Genomic DNA, 16,429 nt, shown 5'->3' with positions numbered 1-16,429 from the left:
CATGCAGCATTCAAAGCGCTGCTCATTGGGACCTTTGGCCTCTCATGGCATGAGCGGGGTGCCCGCCTGCTTCACCTGGATGGTTTGGGAGGCAGACTGCTGTCAGCATTGACGAACAAGATGCAGGCTCTGGCTGACGGACACAAGCCCTGCCTCATGTTCGAGCAAGCGTTCCTAGAGCGACTACCCGAGGACATACATCTGCTGCTGGCCAACAGAGATTTCAGCGACCCCCGGAAGGTGGCAGCCCGGGCAGACATGCTGTGGAAAGCCAAGAGGGAGAGTGTGGCGTCCGCCGGTCAAATTACCAGGCCACACGCCCAACAGCGGGCCAGACCAGGCCTGGCAGGGGGGCGCACACAGCACAGAGGCAGGAATGAGGAGGACAGTGAACAGTGGTGTTTCTACCACCAGCGGTGGGGCACAGAAGCCCGCCGCTTCTTGGTCAACACCAGAGCAGAAATCAGCGTCTTGCCCCCGACAGGGTATGACACCCGTAACAGGAAGCCAGGACCCACCCTGATGGGCCAAAAAACAGCAGCACGATACGGACCTACGGCACCCGCACAGTGCAGCTGCAGTTCAGTGCTAGCCAGTTCACGTGGGACTTCACACTGGCCGCGGTGGCCCAACCACTCCTGGGGGCGGACTTCTTGCGAGCTCACAGCTTGCTGGTCGACTTGCAAGGGAAAAGACTGGTACATGCCAAGACTTTCCAGACGTTCTCCCTGGGTGAAGCCAAGTTGCCGGCCCCATACCTGGACTCCATCACCCTATCAGACAATGAATTCACCAGAATCCTGGCAGACTTTCCATCGATTCTAGCACCGCAGTTCACGGCAGCCATGCCCAGACACGAGGTACAGCACCACATCTCGACCCAGGGACCACCCCTCCACACCTGCACACAAAGGCTCCCCCCTGAAAAGCTCTGCCTGGCGAAGGAGGAGTTCAAGAGGATGGAGGAATTGGGGATCGTATGGAGATCCGACAGGCCATGGGCCTCCCCCCTGCACATGGTGCCCAAAGCAGCTGGGGGTTGGAGACCATGCGGTGACTACTGCAGACTGAACGAGGCTACAACTCCAGACCGCTACCCCGTGCTGCACATACAGGACTTTGCAGCAAAGCTGCATGGGGCAAGAATATTTTCCAAAGTAGACCTCGCCCGGGGATACCATCAAATCCCGGTGCACCCTGAAGACATCCCCAAAACAGCACTTATCACCCCGTTCGGCCTGTTCGAGTTCCTCCGAATGCCGTACGGCCTGAAGAATGCCGCACAGACGATCCAGCAGCTAATGGATGCGGTGGAACGAGACCTGGACTTTGCGTTCATCTATTTGGACGACATCCTTAGTTGCCAGGAGCATCTGTCCCACCTCCGCCAGCTCTATTCCCGCCTGAGTGATTTCGGCCTCACGATCAACCCGGCCAAATGCCAGTTCGGTCTCAATACCATCAACTTCCTGGGCCACAAGATTACCAAAGAGGGGGCAACACTTCTGCCCGCCAAGGTAGACTCGATCCGCCACTTTGCCCGGCCCAACACGGTCAGAGGCCTACAGGAGTTTGTTGGTATGGTGAAATTCTACCACTGTTTCCTCCCCTCAGCAGCCCATATCATGTGCCCTTTGTACACCCTGATGTCGGGTAAAGGCAAGGACATTACTTGGGACGAGGAGGCCGCGACCGTTTTCGTTAAAGCCGAGGAAGCCTTGGCAGATGCCGCGATGCTGGTGCACCCCAGAATGAACGTTCCAACCACACTCACAGTGGACGCATCCGACACAACAGTCGGTGGGGTGCTGGAGCAGCTCATTGAGGGGCGCTGGCAACCCTTGGCATTCTTCAGCAAGCACCTACGACCACCCGAACTCAAGTACAGTGCTTGCGACCGGGACCTGTTGGCACTGTATCTGGCAACCCGGCATTTCAGGTACTTCTTAGAAGGCAGGCTGTTCACCGCGTTCACGGACCACAAACCGTTGACCTTCGCATTCATGAAGGTGTCCGATCCCTGGTTGGCTCGCCAGCAGCGACATCTGTCCTCTGTCCTACATCTCCGAGTACATGACGGACATCCAGCATGTCTCCGGAAAGAACAACATCGTGGCGGACACATTCTCCAGAGCAGCTGTCCAGGCCCTGTCCCTGGGGGTGGACTATGCAGCACTGGTGGAGGCGCAGCAGGCAGACGACAAGATGCCCAGCTACAGGACTGCAGTCTCGGATTTGCAGCTGCAGGACTTTCTCGTAGGCCCAGGTGCGAGGACCCTCCTGTGCGATGTGACTACTGGCCAACCTCGCCCCATCGTCCCGGCAGCCTGGAGGCGGCGAGTTTTCGACTCCGTACACGGTTTGGTGCACCCATCTATCAGGACAACCGTCTGGCTGGTCTCCAGCAAGTTCGTGTGGCACGGACTTCGCAAGCAGGTCAGTGAATGGGCCAGAACGTGCGCGCAGTGCCAAACAGCCAAGGTGCAGCGGCACACTAAAGCCCCGCCGCAGCAGTTCGAACCCACCCACCGGAGGTTCGACCACGTTCATGTGGATATCGTGGGCCCCCTACCAGTGTCCCGAGGAGTGCGGTACCTCCTAACTATGGTAGACCGGTTCACGAGGTGGCCAGAGGCGATCCCGCTCACCAACACATCTGCCGATTCCTGCATCCGAGCACTGATTGCAACCTGGGTAGCACGCTTCAGGGTTCCAGCCCACATTACCTCCGACAGAGGCGCCCAGTTCACCTCCAGCCTGTGGTCGGCTGTGGCCAGCCTGTTGGGAATGCAGCTACACCACACTACTGCCTACCACCCACAGTCGAATGGACTAGTGGAACGCTTCCACCGTCACATGAAGTCGGCTCTCATGGCCCACCTGAGAGGACCTAACTGGGTGGACGAGCCTCCCTGAGTCCTGCTTGGAATTCGCACTGCACCCAAAGAGGATCTGCACGCCTTGTCGGCCGAGTTGATGTACGGCGCACTCCAGCTGTCCCAGGAGAGTTCATACCAGCCCCAAGGGGGCAAGAGGAAGAACCCGCAGCAGTCCTGGACAGACTACGCGAAAGGCTCAGCAACCTGGCCCCTGTACCGACTTCACAGCACGGATGGACCCCGACCCATGTACCCAAAGACCTGCAGGACTGTAAGTTTGTGTTTGTGCGAAGGGGCGGACACCGGGCACTGCTACAGCAACTGTACGAGGGGCCGTTCAAGGTGATCAACAACAACAGGTCCACGTACGTTCTGGACATTGGGGGGGGGGGGGGGGGGGGAGAGAGAGGAGGTTTTCACAGTGGACCGACTCAAACCAGCCCATGTGGACTTGGCACAGCCAGTCGAGGTTCAGGCACCGCGGCGCGGAGGCAGACCTCCCAAACAGAGGCTGATCCAGACTGTGAACATTGATGGGTGTATCGCCAGTTCTGAGGGTGGGGGGTTATGTGGCGACCTACTTTCTGCACAGGCGAACCGGCTCACAAATAGCCAGAGTGCAGGGGGAGACATTGGTAATGCACCCCTGATGTCATTTCCGCCCGGAGAGGGTGGGTGCTAGGGATTAAATGCCAGCGCCGCAAAGTTTGAATAAACTAGTCTCCAAACGACTTACCGACTGCATGTCGTCTCTAGCTCTGTATGCAGTACATCGCTACAATACAGTATTTCTGTTTTTGCACATTTTTAATACCTATTCAATACATGTAATTGATTTACTTGTTCACTTATTATGTTTTATTTTATTCATTTTTTTCACTCTCTGCTAGAGTAAGTATTGCATTGAACTGCTGCTGCTAGGTTAACAAATTTCACGTCACATGCCAGTGATAATAAGCCTGATTCTGATATTTACTCATGGTATATGCCTGCTTTAGAATCAGAATCAGGTTTATTATCACTTTCAATGTTGTGAAATTTGTTGTTTTGTGGCAGCATAACATTGCAATACATAATAAGCTAAATTACAATAATAAATTATATTTACAAATTAAGTAAGCAGTGCAAAGAGAAAAAAAAAAGTGAAGTACTGTTCATGGGATCATTGTTCATTCAGAAGTCTGATTGTGGAGGGGAAGAAGCTGCTCCCAACATGTTGAGTGTCTTCAGGTTCTGTATCTCCTCCTCAATGGTAGCAATGAAAAGAAGGCATGTCCTGAGTAATGGGGGGTGGGGGGGCTTAATCATGGATGCCACCTTTTTGAGGTATCACCTTCATGGATGCTGCCTTCTTGAGCTGTAACTTTTTGAAGGTATCCTAGGTGCTGGGGAAGCTAGAGTCCATGGCTGAGCTTCTGCAGCTTTTTCTGACTCTGTGCAATCCACACCATGCCCATCACTTAGAATGCTCTCCATAGTACACCTGTAAAAATTTGCCTGAGTCTTTGGTCACATATCCATTCTCCCCAAACTCCTAATGTAATATTGTCACAGTCATGCCTTCTTTGTAATTGCATCAATATTTTGGATCTTCAGAGATGTTGACACCCTTTGAAACTACTTGACTTTGACACTTGAAACTGCTCACCCTTTCCACTGCTGATCTCTCAAAGAGGACTGGCATTTGTTCCCTCAGCTTCCTCTTCCTGAAGTCCACAATCAATTCCTTGGTCCACCTTGGATGACTATAGTCCAGAAGCACTTACGTTCATTGTGATGAAGTGCCTTGAGAGGATACTGATGAAACATTTTAACTCCTGGCTAGAAACTACTGGTCCGCCCCAATTTGCCTACCAGCACAACAGGTCCACAGCAGATGCCATGTCATTGGCTCTTTACTCAACCCTGGAATGTCTGGACAGCAAAGATACATACATCAAGATGCTTTTTATTGACTACAACTTGGTATTATCATCCCCTCAAAACTAATCAGTAAGCTTCAAGACCTTGACCTCCTTGTGCAATTGGATCCTCAATTTCCTCATCTGCAGAGCTCAGTCAGTTCAGACTGGCAACAACACCTAATCCACAATCTCCATCAACACGGCTGCACCACAAGGCTCAGCCCCCTGTTCTACTCACTTTATACTTATGACTGTGAAGCGAAGCGCAGCTCCAATGCCACATTTAAGTTTACTGATGACACCTCTGTCATGTGGCCAATTCAAAGGTGAAGACAAATCAATATATCGAAGGGAGATTAAAAATCTGGCTGAGTGGTGTTACAACAATGACCTCTTACTCAGTGTCAGCAAGACCAAGGAGCTGATTGTTGACTTCATGAAGAGGAAACTAGAGGTCCATGAGACAGAGAGGTCAGAGGTGGAGAGGGTCAGCAATGTTAAATTCCTATGTTATTATTTCAGGAGATCTGTCGTGGGTGCAGTATGTAAGTGCAATTATGAAAAAAAGCATGGCAGTGCCTCTACTTCCTTAGAAGTTTAATGAAAATTTGACATCATATCTAAAACTATGACAAACTTCTATGAAGTCTGATGGATAGGACGTTGACTGGTATAACACCAATGCTTTTAAATAGAAAAACCTAAAAAAGCAGTAGATATAGCCCAGTCCATCTCCATTGAGCACACCTACATAGAATATTGTCACAGGAAAGAAGCATCCACCATTAAATATTTCCACAACTGAGGCCATGGTGAACTCCTCTCACTGCTGCCGTCAGGAAGAAGGTACTCGAGCCTCAAGACCCACACCACCAAGTTTGGGAACAGTATTACCCCTCAAACATCAGGCTCTTGAACCAACTTCACTCGTCCCATCACTGAACTGTTCCCACAACCTATGGACTCATTTTCAAAGACGCTTCATCTAACGTTTACAATATTTATTGTTTATTTATTATTATTGTTTTGTATTTTGCACACTGGCTATGCATTCATTTTGTTGAGTGTGGGCTTTCATTGATTCTATTATGGTTACTGGATACATTGAGTATGCCTGCAAGATAACAAATCTCAGGGTTGCATATGGTGACCATATGTGTACTTTGATAATTAATTTACTTTGAAATTTGTCTTACTGACAATGAGTGCAAGTTTGTTGTTGCGACACCAACCAGCTGAACTATCTTACTTCTGTACGCCTCCTTGCCACCATTTCAAATTCTGGCAATAATGGTTGTGTCATTCGCAAATTTATAGATGGCATTTGAGCTATGCCCAGGCACACAGTCATGAGTGTAGAGAAAGTGGAGAGTGGACTAAGCACACACCTTCGAGATGCACCAGTGTTGATTGTCAGTGAGAAGGAGATGTTATTTCAGATCCACACTGACTATGGTCTCTTAGTCACACAAAAGTCAAGGATGCATTTGCAGAGGGAGGTACAGAACCCATTGTTTTGGTGGTTATCGCTTAGCACAGGAGCACCAATAGGACTGCTTTGAATCGGTGGACAGGACTGTATTCAGGGATTCATCTTTGAATCTGGATGAGTATGCTGCAGTTGTTACCGACTTCATTAAAACCTGTGAGGGTCAGTGTGTGCCTACAAAGACAACACCTGCCCATTCATCTCCTTCCTCTTGTCCATTCAGGTCCCCAAGCAGTCCTTGAAGGTGAGGTAACACTGCACCAGCAAATCTGTTGTCTATTGCAGCTGATACTCCCAATGTGGATTCCTCTACATTGGTGAGAGCCGATATAAATAGCTTTGTCAAGCACCTCAAATCCATCCGCCAAAAGTAAAATTTTACAGTGGCCAACGACTTTAATTCCTATCCCCATCCCTATTCTGTCATGCCAGTCCATGGCCTCCTCTTCTGCTACAATGAGGTCACACTCAGAGTGGAGGAGCAACACCTCATATTCCATCTAGGTAGCCTCACTTTCTCCTTAAGCATTTTTTTCCTATTCTTTTCCCCACCCCTTCTTCTATTCCTCACTCTGGCCTTTTACCTCTTCTTCTCGGCTACCTATCATTTCCCCTACTGTTCCTCCTCCTTTCCTTTCTCCTACGGTCCACTCTCCTCTCCTATCAGATTCCTGCTTCTCCAGCCCTTTACCTTTTCCACCCATCTGGTTTCACCTACCACTTTCTAGCTTGTCCTCCTTCCCCCCCCCCCCCCCCCAACACCTTTTTTATTCTGGCATCTTTCCTCTTCTTTTTCAGTCCTGATGAAGTGTCTCGGCCCAAAATGTTGACCGTTTATCTATTTTCATAGATGCTGCCTGCCCTACTGCGTTCTTACTGCAGCAAAGGGCTCTTCATCTCAGCATTCCAACAAATGCAAAAAAATAGACAATTTCACTCACAATTGATGCATAGAAAGTGCACATCTTAATGGACAAGTCCACTGCTGACAGATCAAAGAGAAGATGAGCTTTTGTCGGAAGCAAGCTATGGACGTAGATAAAACATCAACATTGCTGTACTATGTGAAAGTTACCTGGCAGATGACAGAGTGGTTGTGGTATACATTCTCCTTGAGCAGTTGAAGTAGGGAAGAAAATAGAAGCGCAGGTGTTGACTTTGCCATCAAGACTAAACTTTATCAGTTTAACGCATCCCCCCCAAGGGTAAGAATGATAGACTCATGACTTTACAACAGCCATTGGAGGGTAGATAAAATGCTGTTCTGGTCAAGATCTTTACTCCCACAACAACAAATGTTGATGAGCCAAAGAATATTTTATTTATTTTATTTAAAGATAGAGTATGGAACAGGACCTTCTGGCCCAACAACCCACCTATGTAACCTTAGTCTAATCACTGCATAATTTATAATGACCAATAATCCACTAACCAGTGCATTATTGGACTGTGGGAAGAAACCAGAACACCCAGAGGAAACCATGCACTCGCGGAAGAACACACAAATCTTCTTACAGAGGATGCCGGAAATGAATTCCGATGCCATGAGCTGTAATAGCATTGCGTTAACCGCTTACACAACCATGGTGCCATGAAGATCTGGACTCTGATCACAGCAGTAACTAGGTCAAAGAAATTTACCATTCTTGGCAACTTCAATACAAGAGTTGCAACAGACCACAGGCAAAAACTTAAGTTTGAAAATGTTATACTTTCGCTGCTCCCCAAACTGTGCAAGATGGATGATCTAATCATAACCAAATACCATCTTCTATCAACCAAGTTATCACAAAGCTTTTTGGATATATCCAGGCGCTAAGCACTGGTATATAACAGACGACGTTATTATTAGGAGAAAAGAAAAGTAAGGCACAAGATTGAATAATGCCATATGTGGGGCGCAGCTTGCCGGACAGAACACAGGCTAATTTTCTCCAAACTCCACATCTAAACTCAGAGGCACCACTTTGTCAAGATCAATCAATGCTGATGAAGTCAATGATAGTACAGCAAAAGTCAAGTTCAAGTTTATTGTCATGTAGTCTTATACAGGTAAAGAGTTAAACAAAACAACATTCCTCAGGGACCAAGTTGAAAAACACAGTACATATATCATTACAGCACATAAAATAATAATAACAGATAAAAGTGTATTCTGTAGATGTACAAGTTGACAAAGAGTGCATATACAACATATAGTTAAATATACACCAGTGGTACTGCTAATGGTGCTGTCATAAATCATATGTACTGGGTGGTAGCAGTGTTCAGAGGTCTCAGCCTTGGGGAAGAAACAATTACCCAGCCTAACAGTCCATGTTCTTACATTGCTGTACCTTCTGCCTGACAGTAGAAAGGTCAAAGAGATTGTGGGATGAATAGGAGATGTCCTTGACAATGCTGAGGGCTCTGTGAACACAGCATTTCTGGTGTATGTCCTGGATGGGTGGGGTGGGCAAGAGAAAAATGTAATGATTCTCTCAGCAGTCCTCACAACCTGCTTGCAGAGTCTTCTGGTTAGATGCCTTATAATTCTTATACTGTATCAGATGGTGATACAGCTGGTCAAGCACACTCTTGATGGTGGACTGGTAAAATGTAGTTAGAATAGGGGTGGGGACCCTCCCTCACCTCAACCTCCTCAGTAAGTGGAGGCGCTGCTGTACTTTCTTGATTAAAGAGGTAGTATTGAGGGACCAAGTGAAATCATCCGTGATGTGCACGCCAAAAAACCTGGAACTCCTCTCTTTCAGTCAGGAGCCATTGAGGAGTGGTCAGCCTGCACCTATGTCCACAATCATCTCTTTAGTTTTGTCCATGTTGAGGCTCAAGTTGCTGTGTTCACAAGCAAATCTACCTCCTCTCTGTATGCCGACTCATCATTGTTGCTGATGAGGCCAATCACTGTTGTGTCATCAGTGAACATAAAGATGTGGTTACTGCTGGATCGAGTGAGTCATGCATCAGCAGTGGGTGGACACGCAGCCCTGGCTCACCGATGCTCAGCATGACTGAGCTCGAGATGTTGCTGTCAACAGAAACTGACTGAGATATCTCCATAAAGAAGTCCAAGATCCAGTTACAGAGGGAGGTGTTGAACCCAACAGGAACAGATTACCCATCAGCTTCTGAGGGATGATCATACTGAATGCTGAGCTGAAGTCAATGAACAGCCTTCTGATGTAGGAGATACCATCCTCCAAGTGGCACAGGACTGGGTAGAAGGCAGAGGCTATCACATCATCGGTAGACTTTTGGGTGATATGCAGACTGCTAGGGATTCAATATAGTAGGAAGGCAGGATTTAATGCAGTTCGTGACCAACTACTCAAAGCACATCATTATTATTTAGGTCGGTGCCACTGGACAGGAGCTTGGAAGACTGGGAACAAAAAGGAATCATCCCACTGACCAAGCCGAAAAAAGATTATGCTGTTATCAAACCCACTTTACTCTATGCTTGCAAGGCAAGGATAGTGGACAGCAGACATGCCAGACTGCTCAATCAATTCTATGTTACCTGTCTGCACATAATATTCCACATTGAGTGGCAAGACAAGATTCCTGACACACAGATTCTGTCCAAAATTAAAATTGTTCAGCATTTACAGTGCTGAAAGAATCACAGATCAGAACAGCAGGACATGCCAGACGAATGCCTAATAACAGAATACAGAAGCAACTACTTTACAGAGAACTGACCTAAGGCAAATTGCTATGTAGTGGACAGAAGAAACTCTTTTAGAATATCTCTGAAGAGCTTCAACACTGACACACACCACCGGGAACTAAAAGCACTGGACTGTCATGTTCGGCATACCTACATTAAAAACATTCCTCATTTATACGAAGAAGCTAGAATAGGGGAAACAAAGAGGAAAACAGAATCACCTGAAAATCAAGAATGACTAATGCAACAGCCTCCCAATACTCCGTCAGCTGTGTGAAAGTAGCTACGAGCCCAGACTGGTCTAATCAGCCATCTCCATGCACATCACTGCACTATAAAGCTAGATGCCATGGTGTTATTCAAGAACAAACTAGATATCACAGTGTTGTCAGTTTCTGATCATTTTAATTTTCACACACTTGCTGACACCAACACGGGCCTAAATCCTGTAAAGCAATCCCCCATTTCAAATGTCTGATAATGTTTGTTTCTGTTAATTATTTTAAAGGTAGGTATTATGTTTCAATAAGGCCTGATTATTTCCCTGACAGATATGAATATACTTCATTGTTACCTACCCTTGGCTTTCATCTAATTTGTCTTCACCTTTATCCGTTGAAACATTTTCCTTTAGAGTGCAATTTCTTCCTGAAGACAAAGTAATACACCCTTGAATATTCAAAAATGAAGAAACTACAAAGTTGGCATATTTTACAAAGTTACGCATATTTTACAAATTTTACAAAGAAACTACAAAGTTAATATTTTTGTGCCTTTAGTCCAAATCTCAAATGCTACTATACCCTGAAATTATATGGAAGTAATGATAATAGTAGAAGGAAAAACTGGTAAGTGGTTCTGTAACCAAACAATACAAATTTGAAATAATTGGCAATAATCCAAAGGAGAAATTACAATATTTCTGAATATAACAAGTTGTCATGGTCCAGTTTGCAACATCTGTTGGAGTTTTAGAATAAAACGTAAAAGGTATAAGAGACATTCTATATATAATTAAAAGAGGGAAATTTGCAGAGCTGGATTGATAATTATTTCAAAGTATCAAATGAAACAGAAATGGCTGAATGGCTTCTTTCTGTGCTCTACGATGCTATGTGGTTTTTAGGCACTATTCAGCAAGCCACAAACTATAAAAGTAAGTGTTCATGTTTTCATCACAGTAATTAATGAAATTGAATCCATATCTTTGATATCCATATAAATATTCTAAATATTTATCCTGTTCAACAAGCTTAGTTTATTTAAAAATAGTATAATATAAAGAATCAGTTAATGAAAAAATAACTTGAAATATAGAAGAAAAACTCTTTGCAGACATAACTAACCTGATATGGAAGTGCTATTATGCACTACAGATAACCTAGTTTTTTCATCATCTTCATTGTCCAAAAGCGATGATTTAATATATGCAGTCAATGATTTAGATGGATTCCCTTCACATTTGTTTTCATCACAAATATGGGGCATGATTCCATTGCCTCTCAGCTCTTCAAATCTCTTGGCACACTGCAAATAATTTAAAGCTTGGCTTCAGTAATAAGTCATAGCTATTTCAGTGTACCCCTATAGTAACTCAGAAATTAAATTTGTTTGATGAGTATAAACTAGCCCATTTGCCCAATGATTTTGAATAAAGGATCATCCCTCACATCAGCACAAATGCAGTTATACATGTCCATTCTTGCCATATTTTCCTTTATAACCCTCTCCCTCAATCACCTAAGCCAATTTTAAACAATTGGTATATCTTTGCTTAAATCACTAACTTCAACATCACAAATCAGTCAAAAGATAATTTATCCTGTTCTATCTTCAATATCCCTTTCTTAATATTATAGAAGTGTTGTCACATTTTAAATCTTTCAACTCTAGTAAACTGTTAACATTAATACCAACCCTTAATAATTTTAGCTCATTTCAAATCTCATTCTTACCACTTTATTATAATAGTTCACTTTCTTTTTTAAAGAATGAGATAATCATTTACCTAATACAAAAGGCTTTCTGTGTTGGATACCCAACCAATTTCCATTTACTTTTCCTACACTCATTAACTTTGCATGAAAAGTCCTACCTCATATTAGGCACACAGTATTGACTGTGCTCTTCCTAATTACATAGATTTAAGCTGAATCTTCAAATATTTGGTTATTAAAATCTTTCTGCATATTTATTAATATTTAATTCTCTGGTCAGTTCTTTATTATAATAGAAATTAGTTCCATTATTTTACTCATTAAGTTAATGCAATTCATCTTGGATCTATAACAAAAGTGACTCGGAACTTCTCATGTAAACTATTACCCTTTAAAAATAGACAAATTATTTTTCACCAATATGATCTTCTTATCCCTGAAAGAATTAACAGCTGGAAATTCCTATGATGAGACAATCGGTTGTTCTTCATTAAACACCGAAATATTTAACAGAAATACAAGAAAATCGGATCAATATTTAATAAATATACCATAGAAGTGACACAAGCCAAGATAAGTGACATAAATTTCATTCTTCTAAATAACATTATAAAATCAATATAGAAATCTAAGCAAAATGTATCTGAATTATAAGTGAGGTCGTGATTACTTTTCAATGCTTTCTACAAACCAGTTCACATTTTCAACTCCCATTGTTAATTCAGTGAATTATAATCTCATGTTACACTATTTCTTAAATATTAACATTAATTTTCCTGTAATTGTAAATTAAGAACTTTTCAAAACCATTCCACCAGATTTATTTATTAAAGTTTAGCTGTAGTGCCGTTTTGCATTAAAAAAATTCATTGCTCAGTACAATAAGTTAACAAAACTTCACAGTCCAAATTTCCTGTATTATACAATAGTGATATTAAGTTTATAATGGACAGCTACAATATTCTTCTATACAAGTTTTATAGATGTTATAGGTATAGTTTTAAAAAAAAACAACCAATTCAACACTAGTTCAGTTTTATCACTAAGATGCTGGAAAACCTTTCAGGAATTGACTGGGTCTCTAACAAACAATTGTTGGCTAAAAGGAAATTATTAATAAAATAATACGTAATAACCTACTTTGTTAGTTGGGTGTTAAAATATTTTATAAATCAGAAATGCTTATGGAAAAATCAATTGAAATCAAATTAATTTCAATTTAATTACATTAAGGACAGATTTGGTCTAGTATTTTTGAGATACCAGTCTATCAGACTACTAGACTTGGAGCTCAACAGTCAATGCTCCTAACGATACAATGGCCGGCAGATTAATGTATCATTACTCTTGACTGGAGAAGTAAAAATGAGAATTGTTCTTAAACTTCAAAAGGCAAAACGGTAACTTACAATACCTGTTTGGCTGTGACTCCTGGTATGAGTCTAGCTACTCTTTCCCAGTTGATAGGCTGAGCTACTCCTAACAAAGAGCGGAGAATCATGTCCAGCACCAATCCTTGCTTCTCATAAAGAAATGGGGCATTTACTGAACTCGCATGACTCATCTTGTTTTCTACTAAACTGAGAAAAAGTAGCAACTTAGTTAAAAATAATTATGTACTAGAAGTAGCATTACGAGTTATTGCAGGTAGACCCAGCTCAGATATTTTGGGTTTGCATTTTTAGTTAATTTAGCAAAGCCAGTTATATGTACACAGAGATGGTTGCTAAATAATTAGGTACTGCACAAAATTAAAATTAATGTTGCTAGATTCAAGTATATTTGTAATTTATAGTGCTAATAATACTCTAAACATACATGAGAGAAACAAAGTAAACCACAGTTGTTTGAAAACATATCACTGGCGTACCAGACAGCAAAACAGCAATTGATCTAGAAAGATATTCAAATTCCATCATTGAAGAAAGCTGGGGAATATTAATTAAATTAAGAAAGTTAGTATTAATAACAGGACAACTTTCTGGAAGTGAAATCTGATATCCACACTCAAATTCATCTATAATGCTTTTCCAGACCCAGAGTTACGTGAACCACCCTTTGAAATGGTCCAGCATGGCAATTGGTTCACGGGACACTTGGGGATGAATAACAAATCTGCCTTTGAGGGCAGATTAAAAAAAATTAAATTCCTAGTAAAATGATTTTTATTATCATTTAGCACAGGCCCAGGCCCTTTGGCCCAGCTGCCTCATCTTGATCAAGATGCCCACCTAAGCTAGTCCCAGGTAACCTATCCTATCCCAATTGTAAAATTGAATAAAGAGATGTAAAATGGTGAGAATTCCTATTAATAAATAACACAATTCCTTCCTAGAGTAAAACTCCTTACACAAACTAGTATAACAAGGAAATAACAAGTTCCTTTGTAACTAATTTGATGATGGCTACACTTTTCAAACGGCAGCCAAGATGTGGAATTGCCATGGTTCAACGCACTTTTACCCTCTATAATTACGATAACCTTAATTTATTTTATCAGTATCCATAATTCTTGTTTCTCAAGCGTAATCCCTTGGCTGCTTTGAGTATTATTGGCTCACTCATTCATGATTTATAATACAGCAAAATATCTATATTGACATTGCAAGCAAATAAGCAGATCAGTATTTAACAATTTTGCTGCCAATACATACTTATAATCAATTATAAAACAAACTTGAAATTACTAACCTCTTTAACCAAAGTGCACTCTTACATGTTTGTAGCAGCAGTACTTGAACAAAAAAAAACAGATTTCAAAGGAATATAGGGCCATGGGTAATTAAAGAGGTAGAGTGAAAGAAGGCAAAAGAGGATCTGTAAACAAAGATGCAAATTTAAAAGGGAATCCTTTAAGCCAGAATCTATCAAGGTCAGTATCCAGGAGTTATTGCATGAATACATCTTGGTGCAAATTATGACACTGCCAGTAGTTTTGGCTGACAAACTTAAGAATGGGATTTCTTGATAAGAAATCAATAACTAATCCCACTATAATTCTCTTAAGACCATACATCTTCCTTACATTCAAGATCTGTCCACTTTCCCCCAAACCTCATCCATCCCTATGCCATGTATTTCATTTTCTAACACAGCTTTTCCAGCTAATCTCCTCATTCTTTCATAAAGTAATTGTAATTTCCAAATGAAAGAATAACTTTCTCTCTATTAACTCTCTCAGCAAGTTATTTTAATTCCTCTTTGGCCTTTGGAAGAAATGGAAGAAACCTGCACATCAGTGGATGTTTATTAGCAAATGTTTCAAAAGGCATTTGATAAGTAATCCGATAATAGATCTATAGAGAAAATATGAGTGCATGGTATCAAAGGGACTAGTAACTTGACTATATTGGTTAGGCAAGAGACAGGACCATACACTGATTTCCATAATGGAAACAAGTACAGTGTCCCAAAATTGGTAAAGTCATCATTGTTTTTCTAGTTTCATATTAAAGATCTGGAGTTGGGTACTGGACAGCCTTTTCTGAAGTTTGCATATGATTCAAATCTTAGACAGTTGAGATGGGCAGAACCATTGCCTATCCACATTGTTTCTCTCAAATTACTTTAATCCAGTGAAATAATTAGGGAGAAACAATGTGGATAGGCAGAATAATCTAACATTATTTTGAGGGAATTGTGATGCAATAGCAAAGGGGCCTGAAAAAGCAAATACGAAATTTTGAACATGGTGAGATGTTTGTTAGAAGTTTAAAAAAGCACACACACAAAATATTTGGTGTTACAGGGAAGAATCATAGAAAATAAATACAAGTCATGCTAAAACTTAATGATATAATCTGGGATGGAGTGCAGCATAAATTATCAAAGTGATTCATGAATTTCAAAAGTCAAAGTACAAGCATAGTCTATACATAAAAAAAACAGGGCTGCATTCTTTGGAGTTTAAAAGTTTCCAAAATGCAGGTGAATTTTAAGAAAAGTAGCTACTTCTGCTAATTGTATAGGCTACAATTTGAGGTCATTACTTAAAAATTAGTCAGGCCTTTGAAGAACAAAGATGAGAGGCAATTTTACATGCAGAAGGTGCTACAGTCTTCAAAAAAAAATAGCAGTTTTATTATAATCAAATTTAAGATAGTTGAATTCTTGCTAATCATAAGTAATGACAGAATATGGAGAGAAGAGCAAGTTATAGATTGGCCGTGAACGCACTGAAAAGTAAAACTGGGTCAAGAGTCTAAGAGCATTTCTGTTCCTCTGTTTTCAAAGCAGACAGAACCCAGTCACCTAGTGACTACCTCAATGATTTGTAGAAGATTAGTGGGAACACCAAAATTATGTTTTGACACAGAAAAGTAGGGAATTTTTTTTTCTTTGGCAGCGAGATGACAAAGAAAGTCAAATGATTTAAAATATTTTTAAAGTTTGTTATTTTAAATTCATTAAACTGGAATATGCTATATTTTAAATATAAAAGAACTCAAAAAGAAAATGAAAAATTAAACATAATGAAGGGTAGTTATGTTTAGCAATGTACCAAAGCAGATACTGTATGAAATTTGGAAAGGTAAATGGACACTCCGTGA

General features: G+C 41.9%; 1 protein-coding gene across 9 annotated transcripts in view; it reads right to left on the bottom strand.

The window, feature by feature from the left end:
• Window positions 1–16,429, bottom strand: part of sanbr (SANT and BTB domain regulator of CSR) — a 79,478-nt gene that overhangs the window by 61,483 nt on the left and 1,566 nt on the right. For 3 of the 9 annotated variants that reach the window (XR_009515124.1, XM_059986018.1, XM_059986025.1), the window contains exons 2-4: window positions 13,294–13,454; window positions 11,289–11,469; window positions 10,521–10,590 (exon numbers count right to left, since the gene is read on the bottom strand). Coding sequence is in view for 8 of the 9 variants with exons in the window: in XM_059986018.1 (XP_059842001.1) it covers window positions 10,521–10,590; window positions 11,289–11,469; window positions 13,294–13,443 (401 nt within the window). In the remaining variant the exon portion in view is untranslated. Of the gene's footprint in view, window positions 1–10,520; window positions 10,591–11,288; window positions 11,470–13,293; window positions 13,460–14,570; window positions 14,614–16,429 lie in introns of all 9 variants that reach the window. The other 6 variants (XM_059986019.1, XM_059986023.1, XM_059986024.1 and 3 more) reach the window with 4 other exon arrangements.

Source organism: Hypanus sabinus, chromosome 12 (genome assembly GCF_030144855.1).
Source record: "Hypanus sabinus isolate sHypSab1 chromosome 12, sHypSab1.hap1, whole genome shotgun sequence".
In the NCBI taxonomy this organism is placed as follows: domain Eukaryota; kingdom Metazoa; phylum Chordata; class Chondrichthyes; order Myliobatiformes; family Dasyatidae; genus Hypanus; species Hypanus sabinus.
The sequence above is the reverse complement of the archived record's forward strand: the minus strand, read 5'-3'. Positions and strand labels throughout refer to the sequence as shown.